At 52.2% G+C, this 20883-nt stretch overlaps 1 protein-coding gene across 1 annotated transcript in view; it reads left to right on the top strand.

The window, feature by feature from the left end:
- The window catches only part of LOC119958967 (sorting nexin-32-like), a 37390-nt gene extending 17874 nt beyond the window's left edge, over positions 1–19516 (top strand). Inside the window, exons 5-13 of the mRNA XM_038787493.1 lie at positions 4693–4816; positions 8923–9027; positions 10754–10859; positions 11453–11528; positions 12301–12340; positions 12479–12565; positions 17470–17629; positions 17856–17941; positions 18786–19516. Of these exons, the coding sequence (XP_038643421.1) occupies positions 4693–4816; positions 8923–9027; positions 10754–10859; positions 11453–11528; positions 12301–12340; positions 12479–12565; positions 17470–17629; positions 17856–17941; positions 18786–18839 (838 nt within the window). The 3' untranslated portion in view covers positions 18840–19516. The remainder of the gene's footprint in view (positions 1–4692; positions 4817–8922; positions 9028–10753; positions 10860–11452; positions 11529–12300; positions 12341–12478; positions 12566–17469; positions 17630–17855; positions 17942–18785) is intronic.
- Positions 19517–20883: the final 1367 nt, after the last annotated feature.

Below are 20883 nucleotides of genomic sequence, written 5' to 3' on the forward strand. Positions count from 1 at the left end.
GGGAGTGGGGGGGAGAGAGTCCCACATTCTCCCCCCACTCCCCGTGGGAGCGAGTCCCACATTCTCCCCACACCCCGTGGGAGCGAGTCCCGCATTCTCCCCCCACTCCCGTGGGAGCGAGTCCCACATTCTCCCCACTCCCCGTGGGAGCGAGTCCCACATTCTCCCCACTCCCCGTGGGAGCGAGTCCCACATTCTCCCCCACTCCCCGTGGGAGCGAGTCCCACATTCTCCCCCACTCCCCGTGGGAGCGAGTCCCGCATTCTCCCCGCTCCCCGTGGGAGCGAGTCCCGCATTCTCCCCGCTCCCCGTGGGAGCGAGTCCCACATTCTCCCCCACTCCCCGTGGGAGCGAGTCCCGCATTCTCCCCGCTCCCCGTGGGAGCGAGTCCCACATTCTCCCCACTCCCCGTGGGAGCGAGTCCCGCATTCTCCCCCACTCCCCATGGGAGCGAGTCCCACATTCTCCCCACTCCCCGTGGGAGCGAGTCCCACATTCTCCCCCACTCCCCGTGGGAGCGAGTCCCACATTCTCCCCACTCCCCGTGGGAGCGAGTCCCACATTCTCCCCACTCCCTGTGGGGAGCGAGTCCCACATTCTCCCCACTCCCCGTGGGGAGCGAGTCCCACATTCTCCCCACTCCCCGTGGGGAGCGAGTCCCACATTCTCCCCACTCCCCGTGGGGAGCGAGTCCCACATTCTCCCCACTCCCCGTGGGGAGCGAGTCCCACATTCTCCCCACTCCCCGTGGGGAGCGAGTCCCACATTCTCCCCACTCCCCGTGGGAGCGAGTCCCACATTCTCCCCCCACTCCCCGTGGGAGCGAGTCCCACATACTCACACGGGGAGTGGGGGGAGAGAGTCCCACATTCTCCCCCCACTCCCTGTGGGAGCGAGTCCCACATTCTCCCCACACCCCGTGGGAGCGAGTCCCGCATTCTCCCCCCACTCCCCGTGGGAGCGAGTCCCGCATTCTCCCCACTCCCCGTGGGAGCGAGTCCCACATTCTCCCCACTCCCCATGGGAGCGAGTCCCACATTCTCCCCCACTCCCCGTGGAGCGAGTCCCACATTCTCCCCCACTCCCCGTGGGAGCAAGTCCCACATTCTCCCCCACTCCCCGTGGCAGCGAGTCCCACATTCTCCCCACTCCCCGTGGGGAGCGAGTCCCACATTCTCCCCACTCCCCGTGGGAGCGAGTCCCACATTCTCCCCACTCCCCGTGGCAGCGAGTCGCGTACACATTTCCGATATATTGTAATATGTATTGGTGCTGTAAGGGTTAAAATCCTGGGATTACTGCAGTAGTGTTTTTAAAAATCCTGGTTTTACAGAATCACAGAATAATACAGCACAGAAGAGGCCCATTGAGTCTGCACCGACACATGAAAGGCCCTGACCTCTCTACCTAATCCTAATCCCATTTGCCAGCACTTGACCAATAGCCTTGAATGTTATGACGGGCCAAGTACTCATCCAGGTACTTTATAAAGGATGTGAGGCAACCGGCCTCTACCCCCCTCCCAAGCCGTGTGTTCCAGATCTTCACCACCCTCTGGATAAAAAGGTTTGTCCTCAAATCCCCCCTTAACCTCCCACCCCTCACCCTGAACGTGTGTCCCCCTCGTAACTGACCCTTCAACTATCCACCCTGTCCATGCCCCTCATAATCTTGTACACCTCAATCAGGCCGCCCCTCAGTCTCTGCTCCAGCGAAAACAACCCAAGCCTATCCATCCTCTCTTTATTACTTAAATGTTCCATCCCAGGCAACATCCTGGTGAATCTCCTCTGCATCCCCTCCAGTACAATCACATCCTTCCTATAATGTGGTGACCAGAACTGCACACAGTGCTCCAGCTGTGGCCTCACCAAAGTTCTATACAACTCCAACATGACCTCCCTGGTTTTGTAATCTCTGCCCCGATTGATAAAGGCGAGTGTTCCATATGCCTTTCTCACCCCCCTATTAACCTGCCCTTCTGCCTTCAGAGATCTGTGGTCAAACACACCAAGCTCCCTTTGTTCCTCAGAACTTCCCAGTGTCAGGCAGTTCAGTGAATACTTCCTTGTCACATTGTTCCTTCCAAAATGTATCACCTCACACTTTTCAGGGTTAAATTCCATCTGCCGCTTCTCCGCCCATTTGACCATCCCGTCTCTATCTTCCTGTAACCCTCGACACTTAACCACCCGGCCAATCTTTGTGTCATCCACAAATTTACTGATCCCCCCTCCCCCCCACATAGCCATCTATGTTGTTTATATAAATGCTGAACAATAGGGGTCCCAGCACAGATCCCTGTGGGACCCCACTGGACACTGGCTTCCAGTCACTAAAGCAGCCGCCTGTCATCGCCCTCTGTCTCCTGCAGCTCAGCCGGCTTTGAATCCACCATATCAGGTTCCCCTGTATCCCATGTATATTTGCCGCCTTTATAAGTCTCCCATGTGGCACCTTGTCAAAAGCTTTGCTGAAATCCATGTAAACTACATCAACTGCACCACCCTCACCTACACACTTAGTCACATGCTCAAAATATTCAATCAGATTTATTAGGTCTGACCTGCCTCTGACAAAGCCATGCTGACTATTCCTTTAAAAAAAATAAATTTAGAGTACCAAATTCCTTTTTCCAGTTAATGGGCAATTTAGCCTGGCCAATCCACCTACCCTGCACATCTTTGGAATGTGGAGGCGAAACCCACGCAGACACGGGGAGAATGTGCAAACTCCACACGGACAGTGACCCAGAGCCGGGATTGAACCTGGGACCTTGGTGCCGTGAGGCAGTAGGGCTAACCCACTGTGCTGCCCCGTGCTGACTATCCCTGATCAAACCTTGCCTCTGCAGGTGGTGATAGATTCTCTCTTTCAGAATCTTCTCCAGTAGCTTCCCCACCACTGATGGGAGACTCACTGGCCTGTAGTTCCCTGGCTTATCCCGACAGTCTTTCTGAAATCGCGGGACCACATTAGCTGTTCTCCAATTCTCTGGCACCCCCCAGGCCAGAGAGGAAATAACAATTCGGGTCAGAGCCCCTGCAATCTCCTCCCTCGCCTCCGACAGCACCCTGGGACACAATTCATCCGAACCTGGAGACTTATCCACTTTGAAGCCCACCAACACCTCCAATACTTTGCCACTCTCCTTGACAATTTGCTCAAGAACCTCACCGTCTCTCTCTCCCCGGGTTCCATAACTACCTCCTCATTCTCTCGGGTGAAGACAGATGTGACATATTCGTTCAACACCCTACCAATGTCCTCTGGCTCCAGCCACAGATTTCCCCCTAGGTCCATACTCTTCCCCTGGTCACCCTCTTCTCATTGATATACTTGGAGAATATCTTGGGATTGTCCCTACTTTTGCCAGCTGGAGCTTGCTCATATCCCCACTTTGCTCTCCGAATTGCTTTCTTCAGCTCCGCCCTGCACTTTCTGTCCTCCACTAACGCTTCCGCTGATTTGCTTCCCTTGTACGTGCTGAAAGCCTCTCTTTTCCTTCGTATCCTGAATATCTCTGGTCATCGATAGTCCTCTGGACTTGTTACTCCTTCCTATTACCCTAGAGGGACATGTTGGGCCTGTACCCACTCCATTTCCTTTTTGAACGTCTCCCCACTGCTCTTCTGTAGATTTCCCCACAAGTAACTCTTCCAGTCTACCTTGGCCAGATCCTGCCTTATTTTACTAAAATCCGCTCTCCCCCAATCCAAAACCTTTTTTTTGAAACTTGTTTGTTTCTTTGTGCATAACAAACTGTACTGTGTTGTGATCGCTATCACCAAAATGCTCCCCCATTGACATATCAACCACCTGTCAGGCTTCATTCCCCAGAATTAGGTCCAGCCCTCCACCATCCCTTGTTGGACCCTCCACATATTGAGCTAAAAAGGTTCCCTGTATACATTTTAAGAACTTAACTCCATCTAAGCCCTGAACACAGTGACTATCCCAGTTAATTTTGGGAAAGTTTAAATTGCCGCATATAATGACCCTATTATCATTTTTACACACCTTTGCGAATTGTGCAGATATTTGCTCAATTTCCTGCTGACTATCTGGGGTCTATAATCAACACCCAGCAATGTGGACAGGTCCATTTGTTTGTTCCGAAGCTCTACCCACAAAACTTAATTTGAAGCCCCCTCCAAGATATCATCTCTCCTAACCGCAGTAACGGACTCTTTAACTAATGATGCAATGCCTCCTTCTCTGGCACCCCCTCCTCTGTCTCGCCTGAAGGTTCTATATCCCGGGATGTTGAGCTGCCAATCCCGCCCCTTCCTCAACCACGTCTCCGTGATGACTACGATATCACAATTTGCCGTGTCAATCTCCGCCCTTAACTCAGATGGTTGTTTGATTGGAAGTAAAGAACCAGGGGCTGGTTTAGCTCACCAGGGGCTGGTTTAGCTCACCAGGCTAAATCGCTGGCTTTTAAGCCAAGGCAGGCCAGCAGCACGGTTCGATTCCCGTACCAGCCTCCCCGGACAGGCGCCGGAATGTGGCGACTAGGGGCTTTTCACAGTAACTTCATTGAAGCCTACTCGTGACAAGCGATTTTCATTTCATTTCAGATAGCAGTTGAGGGTTACTGTATCACTGCACTGATGAGTATTGTTTAAGGGATAATTGAGATTTTCTTGTGTGATGTTAAAGATATTCCCCCCCCCTCTCCCACTGCAGCGAGTACCTGGCCATCTTCAAGAAGACGGTGGCGATGCACGAGGTTTTCCTGCAACGTCTGGCAGCACACCCGCAGCTCAGGAGGGACCACAACTTCTTTGTCTTCCTCGAGTACGATCAGGATGTGAGTTTGCCGCCCTCCTGGGTGCGGGAGGGCAGATGGAACCGTGCACCCTCACAGTCGCGGAGGTGATGCACTGTGGAAGGTCCAGTGCATGTAGGAATTACACAGTAAATGGTACTCTTGACACTCTGAGTACTCGGGTACTGACGGGCAGAGAGATCTGGGCGTGCATGTCCACCCATCGCTGAAATTGGCAACGCATGTGGATAAGGTGGTCAAGAAGGCGTACGGCATGCTGGCCTTCATCGGTCGGGGCAGTGAATATAAAAATTGGCAAGTCATGTTGCAGCTGTCCAGGACCTTCGTTCGGCCTCATTTGGAATATTGCGCACAACTCTGGTCGCCACACTACCAGAAGGATGTGGAGGCTTTGGAGAGGGTACAGAAGAGATTTACCAGGATGCTGCCTGGTACGGAGGGCATGAGCTATGAGGATAGATAGAGAAATACAGCACAGAACAGGCCCTTCGGCCCACGATGTTGCGCCGAACTTTTGTCCTAGGTTAATCATAGAATTTTGGACAATTTGTCATGGCCAATCCACCCAACCTGCACATCTTTGGACTGTGGGAGGAAACCGGAGTACCCGGAGGAAACCCACGCACACACGGGGAGGATGTGCAGACTCCACACAGACAGTGACCCAAGTCGAAATCGAACTTGGGACCCTGGAGCTGTGAAGCAATTGTGCTATCCACAATGCTACCGTGCTGCCCTTAAGAAGTTAACCTACACTCCCTTATTCTACCCTAATCCAAGTACCTATCCAATAGCCGCTTGAAGGTCCATAAATTTTCCGACTCAACTACTACCACAGGCAGTGCATTCCATGCCCCCACTACTCTCTGGGTAAAGAACCTACCTCTGACATCCCCTCTATATCTTCCACCATTTATCTTAAATTTATGTCCCCTTGTAATGGTGTGTTCCACCCGGGGAAAAAGTCTCTGACTGTCTACTCTATCTATTCCCCTGATCATCTTATAAACCTCTATCAAGTCGCCCCTCATCCTTCTCCATTCTAATGAGAAAAGGCCTAACACCCTCAATCTTTCCTCGTATGACCTACTCTCCATTCCAGGCAACATCCTGGTAAATCTCCTTTGCACCTTTTCCAAAGCTTCCACATCCTTCCTAAAATGAGGTGACCAGAACTGCACACAGTACTCCAAATGTGGCCTGACCAAGGTTTTGTACAGCTGCATCATCACCTCACGGCTCTTAAATTCAATCCCTCTGCTAATGAACGCTAGCACACCATAGGCCTTCTTCACAGCTCTATCCACTTGAGTGGCAACTTTCAAAGAACAATGAACATAGACCCCAAGATCTCTCTGCTCCTCCACATTGCCAAGAACCCTACCATTAACCCTGTATTCCGCATTCAGATTTGTCCTTCCAAAATGGACAACCTCACACTTGTCAGGGTTAAACTCCATCTGCCACTTCTCAGCCCAGCTCTGCATTCTATCTATGTCTCTTTGAAGCCGACAACAGCCCTCCTCACTATCCACAACTCCACCAATCTTCGTATCATCTGCAAATTTACTGACCCACCCTTCAACTCCCTCATCCAAGTCGTTAATGAAAATCACAAACAGCAGAGGACCCAGAACTGATCCCTGCGGTACGCCACTGATAACTGGGCTCCAGGCTGAATATTTGCCATCCACCACAACTCTCTGTCTTCTATCGGTTAGCCAGTTTGTTATCCAACTGGCCAAATTTCCCACTATCCCATGCCTCCTTACTTTCTGCATAAGCCTACCATGGGGAACCTTATCAAATGCCTTACTAAAATCCATGTACACTACATCCACTGCTTTACCTTCATCCACATGCTTGGTCACCTCCTCAAAGAATTCAATAAGACTTGTAAGGCAAGACCTACCCCTCACAAATCCGTGCTGACTATCCCTAATCAAGCAATGCCTTTCCAGATGCTCAGAAATCCTATCCCTCAGTACCCTTTCCATTACTTTGCCTACCACCGAAGTAAGACTAACTGGCCTGTAATTCCCAGGGTTATCCCTATTCCCTTTTTTGAACAGGGGCACGACATTCGCCACTCTCCAATCCTCTGGTACCACCCCTGTTGACAGCGAGGACGAAAAGATCATTGCCAACGGCTCTGCAATTTCATTTCTTGCTTCCCAGAGAATCCTTGGATATATCCCGTCAGGCCCGGGGGACTTGTCTATCCTCAAGTTTTTCAAAACGCGCAACACATCTTCCTTCCTGACAAGTATCTCCTCAAGCTTATCAGTCTGCTTCACGCTGTCCTCTCCAACAATATGGCCCCTCTCATTTGTAAATACTGAAGAAAAATACTTGTTCAAGGCCTCTCCTATCTCTTCAGACTCAATACACAATCTCCCGCTACTGTCCTTAATCGGACCTACTCTCACTCTAGTCATTCTCATATTTCTCACGTATGTGTAAAAGGCCTTGGGGTTTTCCTTGATCCTACCCGCCAAAGATTTTTCATGCCCTCTCTTAGCTCTCCTAATCCCTTTCTTCAGTTCCCTCCTGGCTATCTTGTATCCCTCCAGCGCACTGTCTGAACCTTGTTTCTTCAGCCTTACATAAGTCTCCTTCTTCCTCTTAACAAGACATTCAACCTCTCTTGTCAACCATGGTTCCCTCACTCGACCATCTCTTCCCTGCCTGACAGGGACATACATATCAAAGACACGCAGTACCTGATCCTTGAACAAGTTCCACATTTCACTTGTGTCCTTCCCTGACAGCCTATGTTCCCAACTTCTGCACTTCAATTCTTGTCTGACAGCATTGTATTTACCCTTCCCCCAATTATAAACCTTGCCCTGTTGCTCGCACCTATCCCTCTCCATTACTAAAGTGAAAGTCAGAGAATTGTGGTCACTACCTCCAAAATGCTCCCCCACTAACAAATCTATCACCTGCCCTGGTTCATTACCAAGTACTAAATCCAATATGGCCTCCCCTCTGGTCGGACAATCTACATACTGTGTTAGAAAAGCTTCCTGGACACACTGCACAAACACTACCCCATCCAAACTATTTGATCTAAAGAGTTTCCACTCAATGTTTGGGAAGTTGAAGTCGCCCATGACTACTACCCTGTGACTTCTGCACCTTTCCAGAATCTGTTTCCCAATCTGTTCCTCCACATCTCTGCTGCTATTGGGGGGCCTATAGAACACTCCCAACAAGGTGACTGCTCCTTTCCTATTTCTAACTTCAACCCATATTACCTCAGTAGGCAGATCCCCCTTGAACTGCCTTTCTGCAGCTGCAGAGGAGAGGCTGGATAAACCGGGTCTGTTCTCACTGGAACGACGGAGGTTGAGGGGCGACCTGATAGAGGTCTGCAAGAGTGAGTGGCACGGACAGAGTGGATAGTCAGATGCTCCTTCCTAGGGTAGGAGAGTTAAGTACTAGGGGACATAGGTTTAAAGTTCACGAGGAAGAGTTTAGAACAGATGTGCGAGGCAAGTTTCTTGCACAGATGTTGGTAAATATATGGAAGGCGCTGCCTGGGGAGGTGGTGGTAGCTACGATAGCGGCATTTAATGGGCATCTGGATGAATAGGGTGGGAATGGAAGGATGCGGACTCCGTATGTGCAGACGGTTTTAGTTGAGGCACTTACCCTGGACGGTACAGGCTTGGAGGGCTGAAGGGCCTGTTCCTGTGCTGTATTGTTCTTTGTACCTGCCTACCCCCAGCTCCCTCGATCAGAATATTCAGAACTTTAGGTCCGGTTCAAGAACCATAGTCCAGGCCCGGGTAGGGTGCCATGCTGTGTACGGGTCAGTGTGGGGGGGTGGGAGTGCTGTGTTGTCAGCGGGTCAGGAGACCTCCCCGGTGTCCTGGGGCCAATATTTATCCCTCGCCCAACATCACTAACCACAGATGATCTGGGCCATTCTCACATTGCTGTGTGTGGGATCTTGCTGTGTGTAAATTGGCTGCGGCGTTTCCCAAATCACAACAGCGACCTCACTTCAAATATATACTCCTTCATTGTGAGTGAGACACTTTGGGGCGTCCCGAAGGGGGAGTGAAGGAAGGAGTGACGGGTGCTGAAGAAATCTAAAGTCTTTCTTTTTTTTTTACCAGCTGAGTGTACGTGGCAAAAACAGGAAGGAGTTACTGGGCGGGTTTCTGAAGAACATTGTGAAATCTGCGGACGAAGCTTTAATAACCGGCATCTCCGGGATTAAGGTAACAGCCTGACCTCTGCGCGACCTCTGTGTCGCACTTTCAATATTTTTCAAATGCCGCGTTTCGTTCTTGCGACTTCCACAATCAGCTGGTTTCAATCTTAAATAAATAAAGCTCCCGAGGGCAGCACGGTGGCACAGTGGTTAGCACTGCTGCCTCACGGCGCTGAGGACCTGGGTTCGAATCCCGGCCCCGGGTCACTGTCCGTGTGGAGTTTGCACATTCTCCCCGTGTCTGCGTGGGTTTCACCCCCACAACCCAAAGATGTGCAGGGTAGGTGGGATTGGCCAGGCTAAATTGCTCCTAAATTGGCAAAAAATTAATTGGGTACTGTAACTCACGGTAGCATGGTGGTTAGCATCAATGCTTCACAGCTCCAGGGTCCCAGGTTCGATTCCCGGCTGGGTCACTGTCTGTGTGGAGTCTGCACGTCCTCCCCGTGTGTGCGTGGGTTTCCTCCGGGTGCTCCGGTTTCCTCCCACAGTCCAAAGATGTGCGGGTTAGGTGGATTGGCCATGCTAAATTGCCCGTAGTGTAAGGTTAATGGGGGGATTGTTGGGTTACGGGTATACGGGTTACGTGGGTTTAAAGTTAGTGTGATCATTGCTCGGCACAACATCGAGGGCCGAAGGGCCTGTTCTGTGCTGTACTGTTCTATGTTCTATGTAACTGTTTTTTAAAAGAATAAATAAAGCTCCCTCTATAATGTCCCCATCAAACACTCCCAGGACAGGTACAGCACGGGGTTAGATACAGAGTAAAGCTCCCTCTACACTGTCCCCATCAAACACTCCCAGGACAGGTACAGCACGGGGTTAGATACAGAGTAAAGCTCCCTCTATACTGTCCCCATCAAACACTCCCAGGACAGGTACAGCACGGGGTTAGATACAGAGTAAAGCTCCCTCTACACTGTCCCCATCAAACACTCCCAGGACAGGGACAGCACGGGGTTAGATACAGAGTAAAGCTCCCTCTACACTGTCCCCATCAAACACTCCCAGGACAGGTACAGCACGGGGTTAGATACAGAGTAAAGCTCCCTCTACACTGTCCCCATCAAACACTCCCAGGACAGGTACAGCACGGGGTTAGATACAGAGTAAAGCTCCCACTGTCCCCATCAAACATTCCCAGGACAGGTACAGCATGCGGTTCGATACAGAGTAAAGCTCCCTCTACACTGTCCCCATCAAACACTCCCAGGACAGGTACAGCACGGGGTTAGATACAGAGTAAAGCTCCCACTGTCCCCATCAAACATTCCCAGGACAGGTACAGCATGCGGTTCGATACAGAGTAAAGCTCCCTCTACACTGTCCCCATCAAACACTCCCAGGACAGGTACAGCATGGGGTTAGATACAGAGTAAAGCTCCCTCTACACTGTCCCCATCAAACATTCCCAGGACAGGTACAGCACGGGGTTCGATACAGAGTAAAGCTCCCTCCATAAGGCCGTTTCCAGGGGATAAACTTTGGTGCAGGCTACTTGTTGTCCTGAAGGAAATATTTGAATCCCCACCCTGAGGAATTACTTAGTGATGGAGATTTGCAGCACGGAACCAGGCCCTTCGCCCCGGCTTGTCCATGCCACCCAGTTTTTAACCATGCAGCCAGTCCCAATTACCCGCTTTTGGCTGCTAGCCCCTCTATCCCCAGCTTTGCCATATAACTGTCTAAAAGAGAGGTGATCCATTGATTACATGCCTCCTCTCTTCCCACAGGAAGTCGATGAGTTCTTTGAGCACGAGCGGACCTTCCTAATTGAATATCACAGTCGGGTGAAGGACGCCTCGTTGAAGGCCGACAAGAAGACACGCTCGCACAAAAGTAGGTTTCCGCCGTGCCGCTGGCAGCTCTCCGCCGTTCTCAATGTTCGCTGAATTCACCTGGCATTCGGCTGTTATCCCCCCCCGCTTGCCTGTGCTCCCTCCTGCCCCCTCCGAGGTTCCTCCTGCCGTCGACCCCTCCTGTTCTCCGTGCTCCACCCTCACTGTTGAGAGAGAGAGATTGATTGGTGCGTTGCCAAACACCGAGTTACTGCAACCTGATGTACTGGCGATAGACTGGACCACCTCTGTCCTGTGCTCCGTTCACTGCACTGTTCTTGGTTCTGTGTTTATTCATTCTTTCAGATGCTGGCAAGGTCAGTGTTTGTCAGCCCTCCCTCATTGCCCTTGAACTGCAGAGGAAGGTTAAGGGTCACCCACGTGGCTGGGATCACACGTAGGCCAAGGATGGCAGATTCCCGTCACTTTTTGTTGCCAGCAGCCCGTTGCCAGATTTGGTCATCGGATTTGAATCCCGCCGGTTACAGCCATGGTGGGGGTTTGACCCATGACCTCGGTGTGTTAGCCAGGGCTCGGAGTCCACCACCCTGAACCCTTCGACATCAACAACTGATCGTGTCTCTGTCTCCACAGATGTAGCTGAGGATTATATTCCAATCTCTGCTGCCTTGTCTGGACTGGGCACTCTGGACTCCAACCCAATCAGCAAGTACGACCGTTAATTCATTTTTATCCCTGATTATTACCGTGCGGGGTGGGAAAGTGGCTGCCTATCTAACCCCGTGCTGTCCCTGTCCTGGGAGTGTTTGATGGGGACAGTGTAGAGGGAGCTTTACTCTGTATCTAACCCCGTGCTGTACCTGTCCTGGGAGTGTTTGATGGGGACAGTGTAGAGGGAGCTTTACTCTGTATCTAACCCCGTGCTGTACCTGTCCTGGGAGTGTTTGATGGGGACAGTGTAGAGGGAGCTTTACTCTGTATCTAACCCCGTGCTGTACCTGTCCTGGGAGTGTTTGATGGGGACAGTGTAGAGGGAGCTTTACTCTGTATCTAACCCCGTGCTGTACCTGTCCTGGGAGTGTTTGATGGGGACAGTGTAGAGGGAGCTTTACTCTGTATCTAACCCCGTGCTGTACCTGTCCTGGGAGTGTTTGATGGGGACAGTGTAGAGGGAGCTTTACTCTGTATCTAACCCCGTGCTGTACCTGTCCTGGGAGTGTTTGATGGGGACAGTGTAGAGGGAGCTTTACTCTGTATCTAACCCCGTGCTGTACCTGTCCTGGGAGTGTTTGATGGGGACAGTGTAGAGGGAGCTTTACTCTGTATCTAACCCCGTGCTGTCCCTGTCCTGGGAGTGTTTGATGTGTGCAGACAGCTGACCTCCGGATGTTGTGCAGGACATACTGTTAGAGGAAGCTTTCAGCATGATCAGTGAGATTAACTTCCCCATTCACTTTCTCTCTCCCTTTCTTTCTTCGCAGAAACTTCCTCAAACTTGCAGAAATTTTTGAGAAGCTCAGGGTAAGCAGAAATAACTTCCTCACATTTTGGTTCTGGAGCCCCATGTATGTATCCAATCCCAAGTTCCACTTCACTCTCACTCTTTCCAGCATCCCAATGGCTGAATGAGATTTGAAACATCTCTGTTACTCTCCCCAGAAACTGGAAGGTCGGGTAGCCTCTGACGAAGACTTGAAACTGTCCGACTTGTTGAGATATTACATGAGAGACTCGCAAGCTGCGAAGGTAAGTATCCTCCTTTTGTCACCCACTGTATATTTCCAAACACCCACAGGGTGACTCTCACTGAGGTACAGGGTCCCCCTCCTCTCCTGAAGGTGCTGACTCTCACTGGGGCACAGGGTCCGCCTCCTCTCCTGAAGGTGCTGACTCTCACTGGGGTACAGGGTCCCCTCCTCTCCTGAAGGTGCTGACTCTCACTGGGGTACAGGGTCCCCTCCTCTCCTGAAGGTGCTGACTATCACTGGGGCACAGGGTCCCCCTCCTCTCCTGAAGGTGCTGACTCTCACTGGGGCACAGGGTCCCCCTCCTCTCCTGAAGGTGCTGACTCTCACTGGGGTACAGGGTCCCCTCCTCTCCTGAAGGTGCTGACTCTCACTGAGGTACAGGGTCCCCTCCTCTCCTGAAGGTGCTGACTCTCACTGGGGCACAGGGCCCCCTCCTCTCCTGAAGGTGCTGACTCTCACTGGGGTACAGGGTTCCCCTCCTCTCCTGAAGGTGCTGACTCTCACTGGGGTACAAGGTCCCCTCCTCTCCTGAAGATGCTGACTCTCACTGGGGTACAGACTCCCCCTCCTCTCCTGAAGGTGCTGACTCTCACTGGGGTACAGGATCCCCCTCCTCTCCTGAAGGTGCTGACTCTCACTGGGGCACAGGGTCCCCCTCCTCTCCTGAAGGTGCTGACTCTCACTGGGGCACAGGGTCCCCCTCCTCTCCTGAAGGTGCTGACTCTCACTGGGGTACAGACTCCCCCTCCTCTCCTGAAGGTGCTGACACTCACTGGGGTACAGGGTCCCCCTCCTCTCCTGAAGGTGCTGACTCTCACTGGGGTACAGACTCTCCCTCCTCTCCTGAAGGTGCTGACTCTCACTGGGGTACAGGGTCCCCCTCCTCTCCTGAAGGTGCTGACTCTCACTGGGGTACAGGATCCCCCTCCTCTCCTGAAGGTGCTGACTCTCACTGGGGCACAGGGTCCCCCTCCTCTCCTGAAGGTGCTGACTCTCACTGGGGTACAGACTCCCCCTCCTCTCCTGAAGGTGCTGACTCTCACTGGGGTACAGACTCTCCCTCCTCTTCTGAAGGTGCTGACTCTCACTGGGGTACAGACTCCCCCTCCTCTCCTGAAGGTGCTGACTCTCACTGGGGCACAGGGTCCCCCTCCTCTCCTGAAGGTGCTGACTCTCACTGGGGTACAGGGTCCCCTCCTCTCCTGAAGGTGATGACTCTCACTGGGGTACAGGGCCCCCTCCTCTCCTCAAGGTGCTGACTCTCACTGGGGTACAGGGTTCCCCTCCTCTCCTGAAGGTGCTGACTCTCACTGGGGTACAAGGTCCCCTCCTCTCCTGAAGATGCTGACTCTCACTGGGGTACAGACTCCCCCTCCTCTCCTGAAGGTGCTGACTCTCACTGGGGTACAGACTCCCCCTCCTCTCCTGAAGGTGCTGATTCTCACTGGGGTACAGGACCCCCTCCTCTCCTGAAAGTGCTGACTCTCACTGGGGCACAGGGTCCCCCTCCTCTCCTGAAGGTGCTGACTCTCACTGGGGTACAGACTCCCCCTCCTCTCCTGAAGGTGCTGACTCTCACTGGGGTACAGGGTCCCCCTCCTCTCCTGAAGGTGCTGACTCTCACTGGGGTACAGACTCTCCCTCCTCTCCTGAAGGTGCTGACTCTCACTGTGGTACAGGGTCCCCCTCCTCTCCTGAAGGTGCTGACTCTCACTGGGGTACAGGATCCCCCTCCTCTCCTGAAGGTGCTGACTCTCACTGGGGCACAGGGTCCCCCTCCTCTCCTGAAGGTGCTGACTCTCACTGGGGTACAGACTCCCCCTCCTCTCCTGAAGGTGCTGACTCTCACTGGGGTACAGACTCTCCCTCCTCTCCTGAAGGTGCTGACTCTCACTGGGGTACAGGGTCCCCCTCCTCTCCTGAAGGTGCTGACTCTCACTGGGGTACAGAATCCCCCTCCTCTCCTGAAGGTGCTGACTCTCACTGGGGCACAGGGTCCCCCTCCTCTCCTGAAGGTGCTGACTCTCACTGGGGTACAGACTCCCCCTCCTCTCCTGAAGGTGCTGACTCTCACTGGGGTACAGACTCTCCCTCCTCTTCTGAAGGTGCTGACTCTCACTGGGGTACAGACTCCCCCTCCTCTCCTGAAGGTGCTGACTCTCACTGGGGCACAGGGTCCCCCTCCTCTCCTGAAGGTGCTGACTCTCACTGGGGTACAGGGTCCCCTCCTCTCCTGAAGATGCTGACTCTCACTGGGGTACAGGGTCCCCTCTCCTGAAGGTGCTGACTCTCACTGGGGTACAGGGTCCCCTCCTCTCCTCAAGGTGCTGACTCTCACTGGGGTACAGACTCCCCCTCCTCTCCTGAAGGTGCTGACTCTCACTGGGGTACAGACTCCCCCTCCTCTCCTGAAGGTGCTGACTCTCACTGGGGTACAAGGTCCCCCTCCTCTCCTGAAGGTGCTGACTCTCACTGGGGTACAGGGTCCCCCTCCTCTCCTGAAGATGCTGACTCTCACTGGGGTACAGACTCCCCCTCCTCTCCTGAAGGTGCTGACTCTCACTGGGGCACAGACTCCCCCTCCTCTCCTGAAGGTGCTGACTCTCACTGGGGCACAGGGTCCCCCTCCTCTCCTGAAGGTGCTGACTCTCACTGGGGTACAGGGTCCCCTCCTCTCCTGAAGGTGCTGACTCTCACTGGGGCACAGACTCCCCCTCCTCTCCTGAAGGTGCTGACTCTCACTGGAGTCCGTTGTGTGTGGGTGGGGGTAGTTTTCTCCCACTCCCCATGTAAAGATCTTTCTCCTGAATTGCACCTATTTGGAATGTGACCTGAAATGGAGATAAATGAGAGGTTTCGGAGCAGTTTGAATATTTTTGTCGACATTAGGAGCACTTTGTGTGCACACCTTGCTGGCCACGGTTGACCTGTGATTTGGTGATTAAATCATATCTTTGGCAACACACTCTGGGCTACCAGACTGTGTTCTGTGGTATTACTTCTAAACCCTTGTCCCTCCCAAATTCACAACCCTCGGAGCAAAGAAATTCCCCCTCCTCACAGTCCCAAATGATCCCCCCCCCCCCATCCTTACACTCTGCAGGGCAGCACAGTGGCGCAGTGGTTAGCACTGCTGCCTCACGGCGCCGAGGTCCCAGGTTCGATCCCGGCTCTGGGTCACTGTCCGTGTGGAGTTTGCACATTCTACCCGTGTCTGCGTGGGTTTCACCCCCACAACCCAAAGATGTGCAGGGTAGGTCAATTGGCCAGGCTAAATCGCCCCTTAATTGGAGAAAAATTAATTGGATACTCTAAATTTATTTTTAAAAACGCAGACTGGTTGTATACAGCCTGTACTTTGCCCATTGTGACGTACGTATCTGGCATTAACCAGCATTGAAATTCATCTTGTTCCCTTGTCCAAACCAGCTTCAGCTGCTTCATCAATGACCTCCCTTCCATCATAAGGTCAGCAGTGGGGATGTTCGCTGATGGCTGCACAGTGTTCAGCATCATTCACAACTCCTCGGATAATGAAGCAGTCCATGTCCAAATGCAGCAAGACCTGGACAATATCCAGGCTCGGGGCTGGCAAGTGGCAAGTTACATTCACGCCACACAAGCCCCAGGCAATGACCATCTCCTACAAGAGAGGATCTAACCATCGCCCCTTGACATTCAATGGCATTACCATCGCTGAATCCCCACAATCAACATCCTGGGGGTTACCATTGATCAGAAACTGAACTGGACCCAGCCACATTAATACTGTGGCTACCAGGGCAGGTCAGAGGCTGGGAATCCTGCGGAGAGTAACTCACCTCCTGACCCCCCCCCCCCCCCCCCCCCCAAAAGCCTGTCCACCATCTACAAGGCAGGAGTGTGAGAGAATGCTCTCCACTTGCTGGATGAGTGTAGCTCCAACAACACTCGAAGCACACCATCCAGGACAGCATGGTAGCGCAGTGGGTAGCACAATTGCTTCACGGCTCCAGGGTTTGATTCCTGGCTTGGGTCACAGTCTGCACGTTCTCCCCGTGTGTGCGTGGGTTTCCTCCCACAGTCCAAAGATGTGCAGGTTAGGTGAATTGGCCATGCTAAATTGCCCTTGGTGTTGGGTGGGGTTACTGGGTTATGGGGATAGGGTGTTGACCTTGGGTAGGGTGCTCTTTCCAAGAGCCGGTGCAGACTCGATGGGCCGAATGGCCTCCTTCTGCACTGTACATTCTATGATTCTAAAAGTAGCCCCGCTTGATTGGCTCCCCTTCCACAAACATTCAAACCCTCCCCCACCGACGCACAGTGGCAGCCGTGTGTACCGTCTACAAGATTCACTGCAGCAACTCACCGAGGCTCCTCAGGCAGCAACTTCCAAACCCACAGCCTCCACCATCTAGAAGGACGAGGGCAGCAGATACCTGGGAACCCCACCACCTGGAGGTTCCCCTCCGAGTCACTCATCACCCCGACTGGGAAATATATCGGCCGTTCCTTCACTGTCACTGGGGGAAAAGTCCAGGATCTCTCCCTAACAGCACAGTGGGTGTACCTTCACCTCAGCGACTGCAACGGGTTCAAGGTGGTTCACCCACCGCCTTCTGAAGGGCAGTTAGGGATGGGTAATAAATGCTGGCACGTCCCGCAAATGAATAAAAAAAAGTTATTCATTTGTGTGATGGTGAGAAAGTATTCTAGCTTGGGGTGGGGGGGCAGCAACCGTTGGTGGAGGATACCACTGCGGTCAACATTCACGCTATGCTGCCTTCCCCCCTCCCCCCTCCCCCCCCCCCTTAAAAAGGTTGTTCCTGATGAGTGCGAGACAAAAAACTTTGACGTGCCCTTTTTTTAAAAATTTGCAGCGACGCTGGAGATGACAAGCTGGTGTGATTATTTTTTGCTCAGGACCTGCTGTATCGGAGAGCTCGCTCTCTGTCTGATTACGAAAACGCCAACAAGGCTCTGGATCGAGCCCGCATGAAGAACAAGGACGTGAAGCACGCGGAGGCCAATCAGCTGCTGTCCTGTCAGAAATTCGAGAAGCTTTCTGAATCTGCCAAGCAAGGTAATCGGGAGGGTCCCTTACCTGCCGGAGCCTGAAGTTCAGGATCCGCACGGTTTCATTCTCATGATTTTTAAAAAAAAATTTGTGTGTCTCGTACTTGATTTTGCCGTCACTCGGGAGTGGGTCGAGAATAAAGGTGCAGTTTTGTTCCGATGGGTTTTCTCTGGGAGCTGGCAAACATATTTACCCCGGGCAACTCTTGCTATTTTTTCTTTCTGTCACGTAGAGCTGACAGACTTTAAAGTTCGGAGAGTCTCGGCCTTTCGCAAGAACATGGTTGAGATGACGGAGCTGGAGTTGAAACATGCCAAGGTAGGTGCACCCTGGATGTTGAGGAAGACCCCTCTTGGCTGCGTCAGTATCTGGTTAAGAGCTGCGGGGAGGAAATGTCACCTTCGCACAGGGTGATGGTTGGAACATGTTGCTGGACGGGCTGGGGGGGGGGGGGTGGAGTTGGATTCTGAAGCTGCTTTCCAAGACCACAAACACGTCTCTACTTGAGAAAAATGTGCAAGATTCGGTATGTGGCGGGGCAGAAAACTAGGGAAGTAAATTACCCTGTTCTTTCCGAGGGCCAGCACCGTCTGGCTGAATGGCCTGTGTGTTTTTGAGATTCTAATATGTGTGTGCGCGTTTTGGGTGCTGAATTCTGTTTTGCATGTTCCTCCCCAATCTGTGGGAAGCTAATCACTGCCCCCCCCCCCCCCCCCCAACCCCTGCCACCACTCCCAATTTCCATCGCTCCACCATTGGCATAATAATAATAATCGCTTATTGTCACAAGTAGGCTTCAGTGAAGTTACTGTGAAAAGCCCCTAGTCGCCACATTCTGGTGCCTGTTCAGGGAGGCTGGTAGGGGAATTGAACCCGCGCTGCTGGCCTTGTTCTGCATGACAAGCCAGCTGTTTAGCCCACTGTGCTAAACCAGCCGTGGCGTCAGCTGCCTGGAGCGTGGGGGGGGGGGGGGGGGGGGGGCGGAGAAAGTACCCTGAAATTCCCTGCCCAAATATTTTTTTCCCTCCCTCTTTCCTTTAAATTTAGTTCTTGTCCCCATGTCCCAATAACCCCTGGGACTCTGGGAGGGGTGGGGTCCCATTTGCGATCGGGGATCTTTGACTCTGCTGAAAATAATTATTTGTGTCTCTGCGTTTTCCAGGCTAACCTGTTGCTACTGAGGAACTGCTTGAGCTCATTACGAGAGGAACAGTAGCCTCACCACACACCCAGCCAGAGAGAAGCAGCTACCGCCGGTCCTGGAACCCCCCCCCTCCCTGGAAGACATTTTATATCATGTTCAAATAACGTTGTGGCCTGGGATTGCAATGTGGTTCGCAGGACTGTCCTCTTTCTAATCCCCCCCCCCCCCAAGAGTTTGAGGTGGGGGGGGCTCCTTCCAGCTGCTGTATTTGGGGGTGGGGCTGTTTGATCATTTAGGGGGTGTTGAATAGCAGAGTTTATGTGGGGGTACCCCCATACCCTGATGCAGGCTACAGCACTTCACATCGATCTTTGGTTATTCTTTCCACACTGGACCCGATCACAGGATAGGGAACCTCGATACACATGATGCCCCAGTTTCATTTATTTATTTGGCCCACACGGGAAACGATGGCTGATGTGCCAGTAACAATCCCCAGCATGTCTGCCACACCCATTGACAGGCATGTGGTGCATGGTAACTAGGTTTATTTCTTCAACTCCTTAACCGTTATTTATTAAACCACTGGAAGGTGCACTTTTTAGGTCAGGACAGGACAGTGTAGAGAGCTTTACTCTGTATCTAACCCTGTGCTGTACCTGTCCTGGGAGTGTTTGATGGGGACAGTGTAGAGGGAGCTTTACTCTGTATCTAACCCCGTGCTGTACCTGTCCTGGGAGTGTTTGATGGGGACAGTGTAGAGGGAGCTTTACTCTGTGTCTAACCCCGTGCTGTACCTGTCCTGGGAGTGTTTGATGGGGACAGTGTAGAGGGAGCTTTACTCTGTATCTAACCCCGTGCTGTACCTGTCCTGGGAGTATTTGATGGGGACAGTGTAGAGGGAGCTTTACTCTGTATCTAACCCCGTGCTGTACCTGTCCTAGGAGTGTTTGATGGGGACAGTGTAGAGGGAGTTTTACTCTGTGTCTAACCCTGCTTTCACACCTTGTTCCATTTTGGATCTAGTCATTCCCTCAATGAAACACAGAACGAGTCTGGCAGCTGACAGCCGTGCTGCTTCTGTTGAAGGTTCCTGTGCCAATGACCAAATGTTTTTCTCCAGTCCTTCTGATTCTGATTGTCAACAGGCAGGCTGGGGCATGTTCCATAAAATGATTGAATTCCTTTAGCTGAAAATTAAATGCACTGATGTGTAATACACAAATGAAATTTTGAACACTACAGAACTGATGTCTTACGCTCAGTTTGAACGAGTGGAACAGTAATCAGATTTGAGCCCCAGGTTATTAATGCAATTGTTTCCGGAGTCTTGATTTAAAACAACTACAGCAGCTCCCGTTTATGTTTTGACCGTTGATTTGTAAATAAAATGCTCAGCAGAAAATCTGATCAGTGTTTTACGACTCGTGTGGTTTCCAGAGGTGGCCAAATTAATGTGGGCTCCATCAAGGCATGCATTTTTGCCTTGCTAGTCTTGGTTCAGCAGGTAGCCGGAGGCAAACAGGGACATGAGGGGCTGAACGTAAAAAAAAAAAAAATCAGCCTGCAGCACATGGATTCTGCAGGTGTAATAGTTAGAGTAATTAGTCTTGCTGTATAAACTAGCAGGTCGATGAGTGTTTGATGTTCGAGGGGAGCTTCTGTATCTAACCCTGTGCTGTACCTGTCCTGGGAGTGTTTGATGGGGACAGTGTAGAGGGAGCTTTACTCTGTATCTAACCCCGTGCTGTACCTGTCCTGGGAGTGTTTGATGGGGACAGTGTAGAGGGAGCTTTACTCTGTATCTAACCCCGAGCTGTACATGTCCTGGGAGTGTTTGATGGGGACAGTGTAGAGGGAGCTTTACTCTGTATCTAACCCCGTGCTGTACCTGTCCTGGGAGTGTTTGATGGGGACAGTGTAGAGGGAGCTTTACTCTGTATCTAACCCCGTGCTGTACCTGTCCTGGGAGTGTTTGATGGGGACAGTGTAGAGGGAGCTTTACTCTGTATCTAACCCCGTGCTGTACCTGTCCTGGGAGTGTTTGATGGGGACAGTGTAGAGGGAGCTTTACTCTGTATCTAACCCCGAGCTGTACATGTCCTGGGAGTGTTTG

This window comes from Scyliorhinus canicula, chromosome 31 (genome assembly GCF_902713615.1).
Source record: "Scyliorhinus canicula chromosome 31, sScyCan1.1, whole genome shotgun sequence".
Taxonomy (NCBI): domain Eukaryota; kingdom Metazoa; phylum Chordata; class Chondrichthyes; order Carcharhiniformes; family Scyliorhinidae; genus Scyliorhinus; species Scyliorhinus canicula.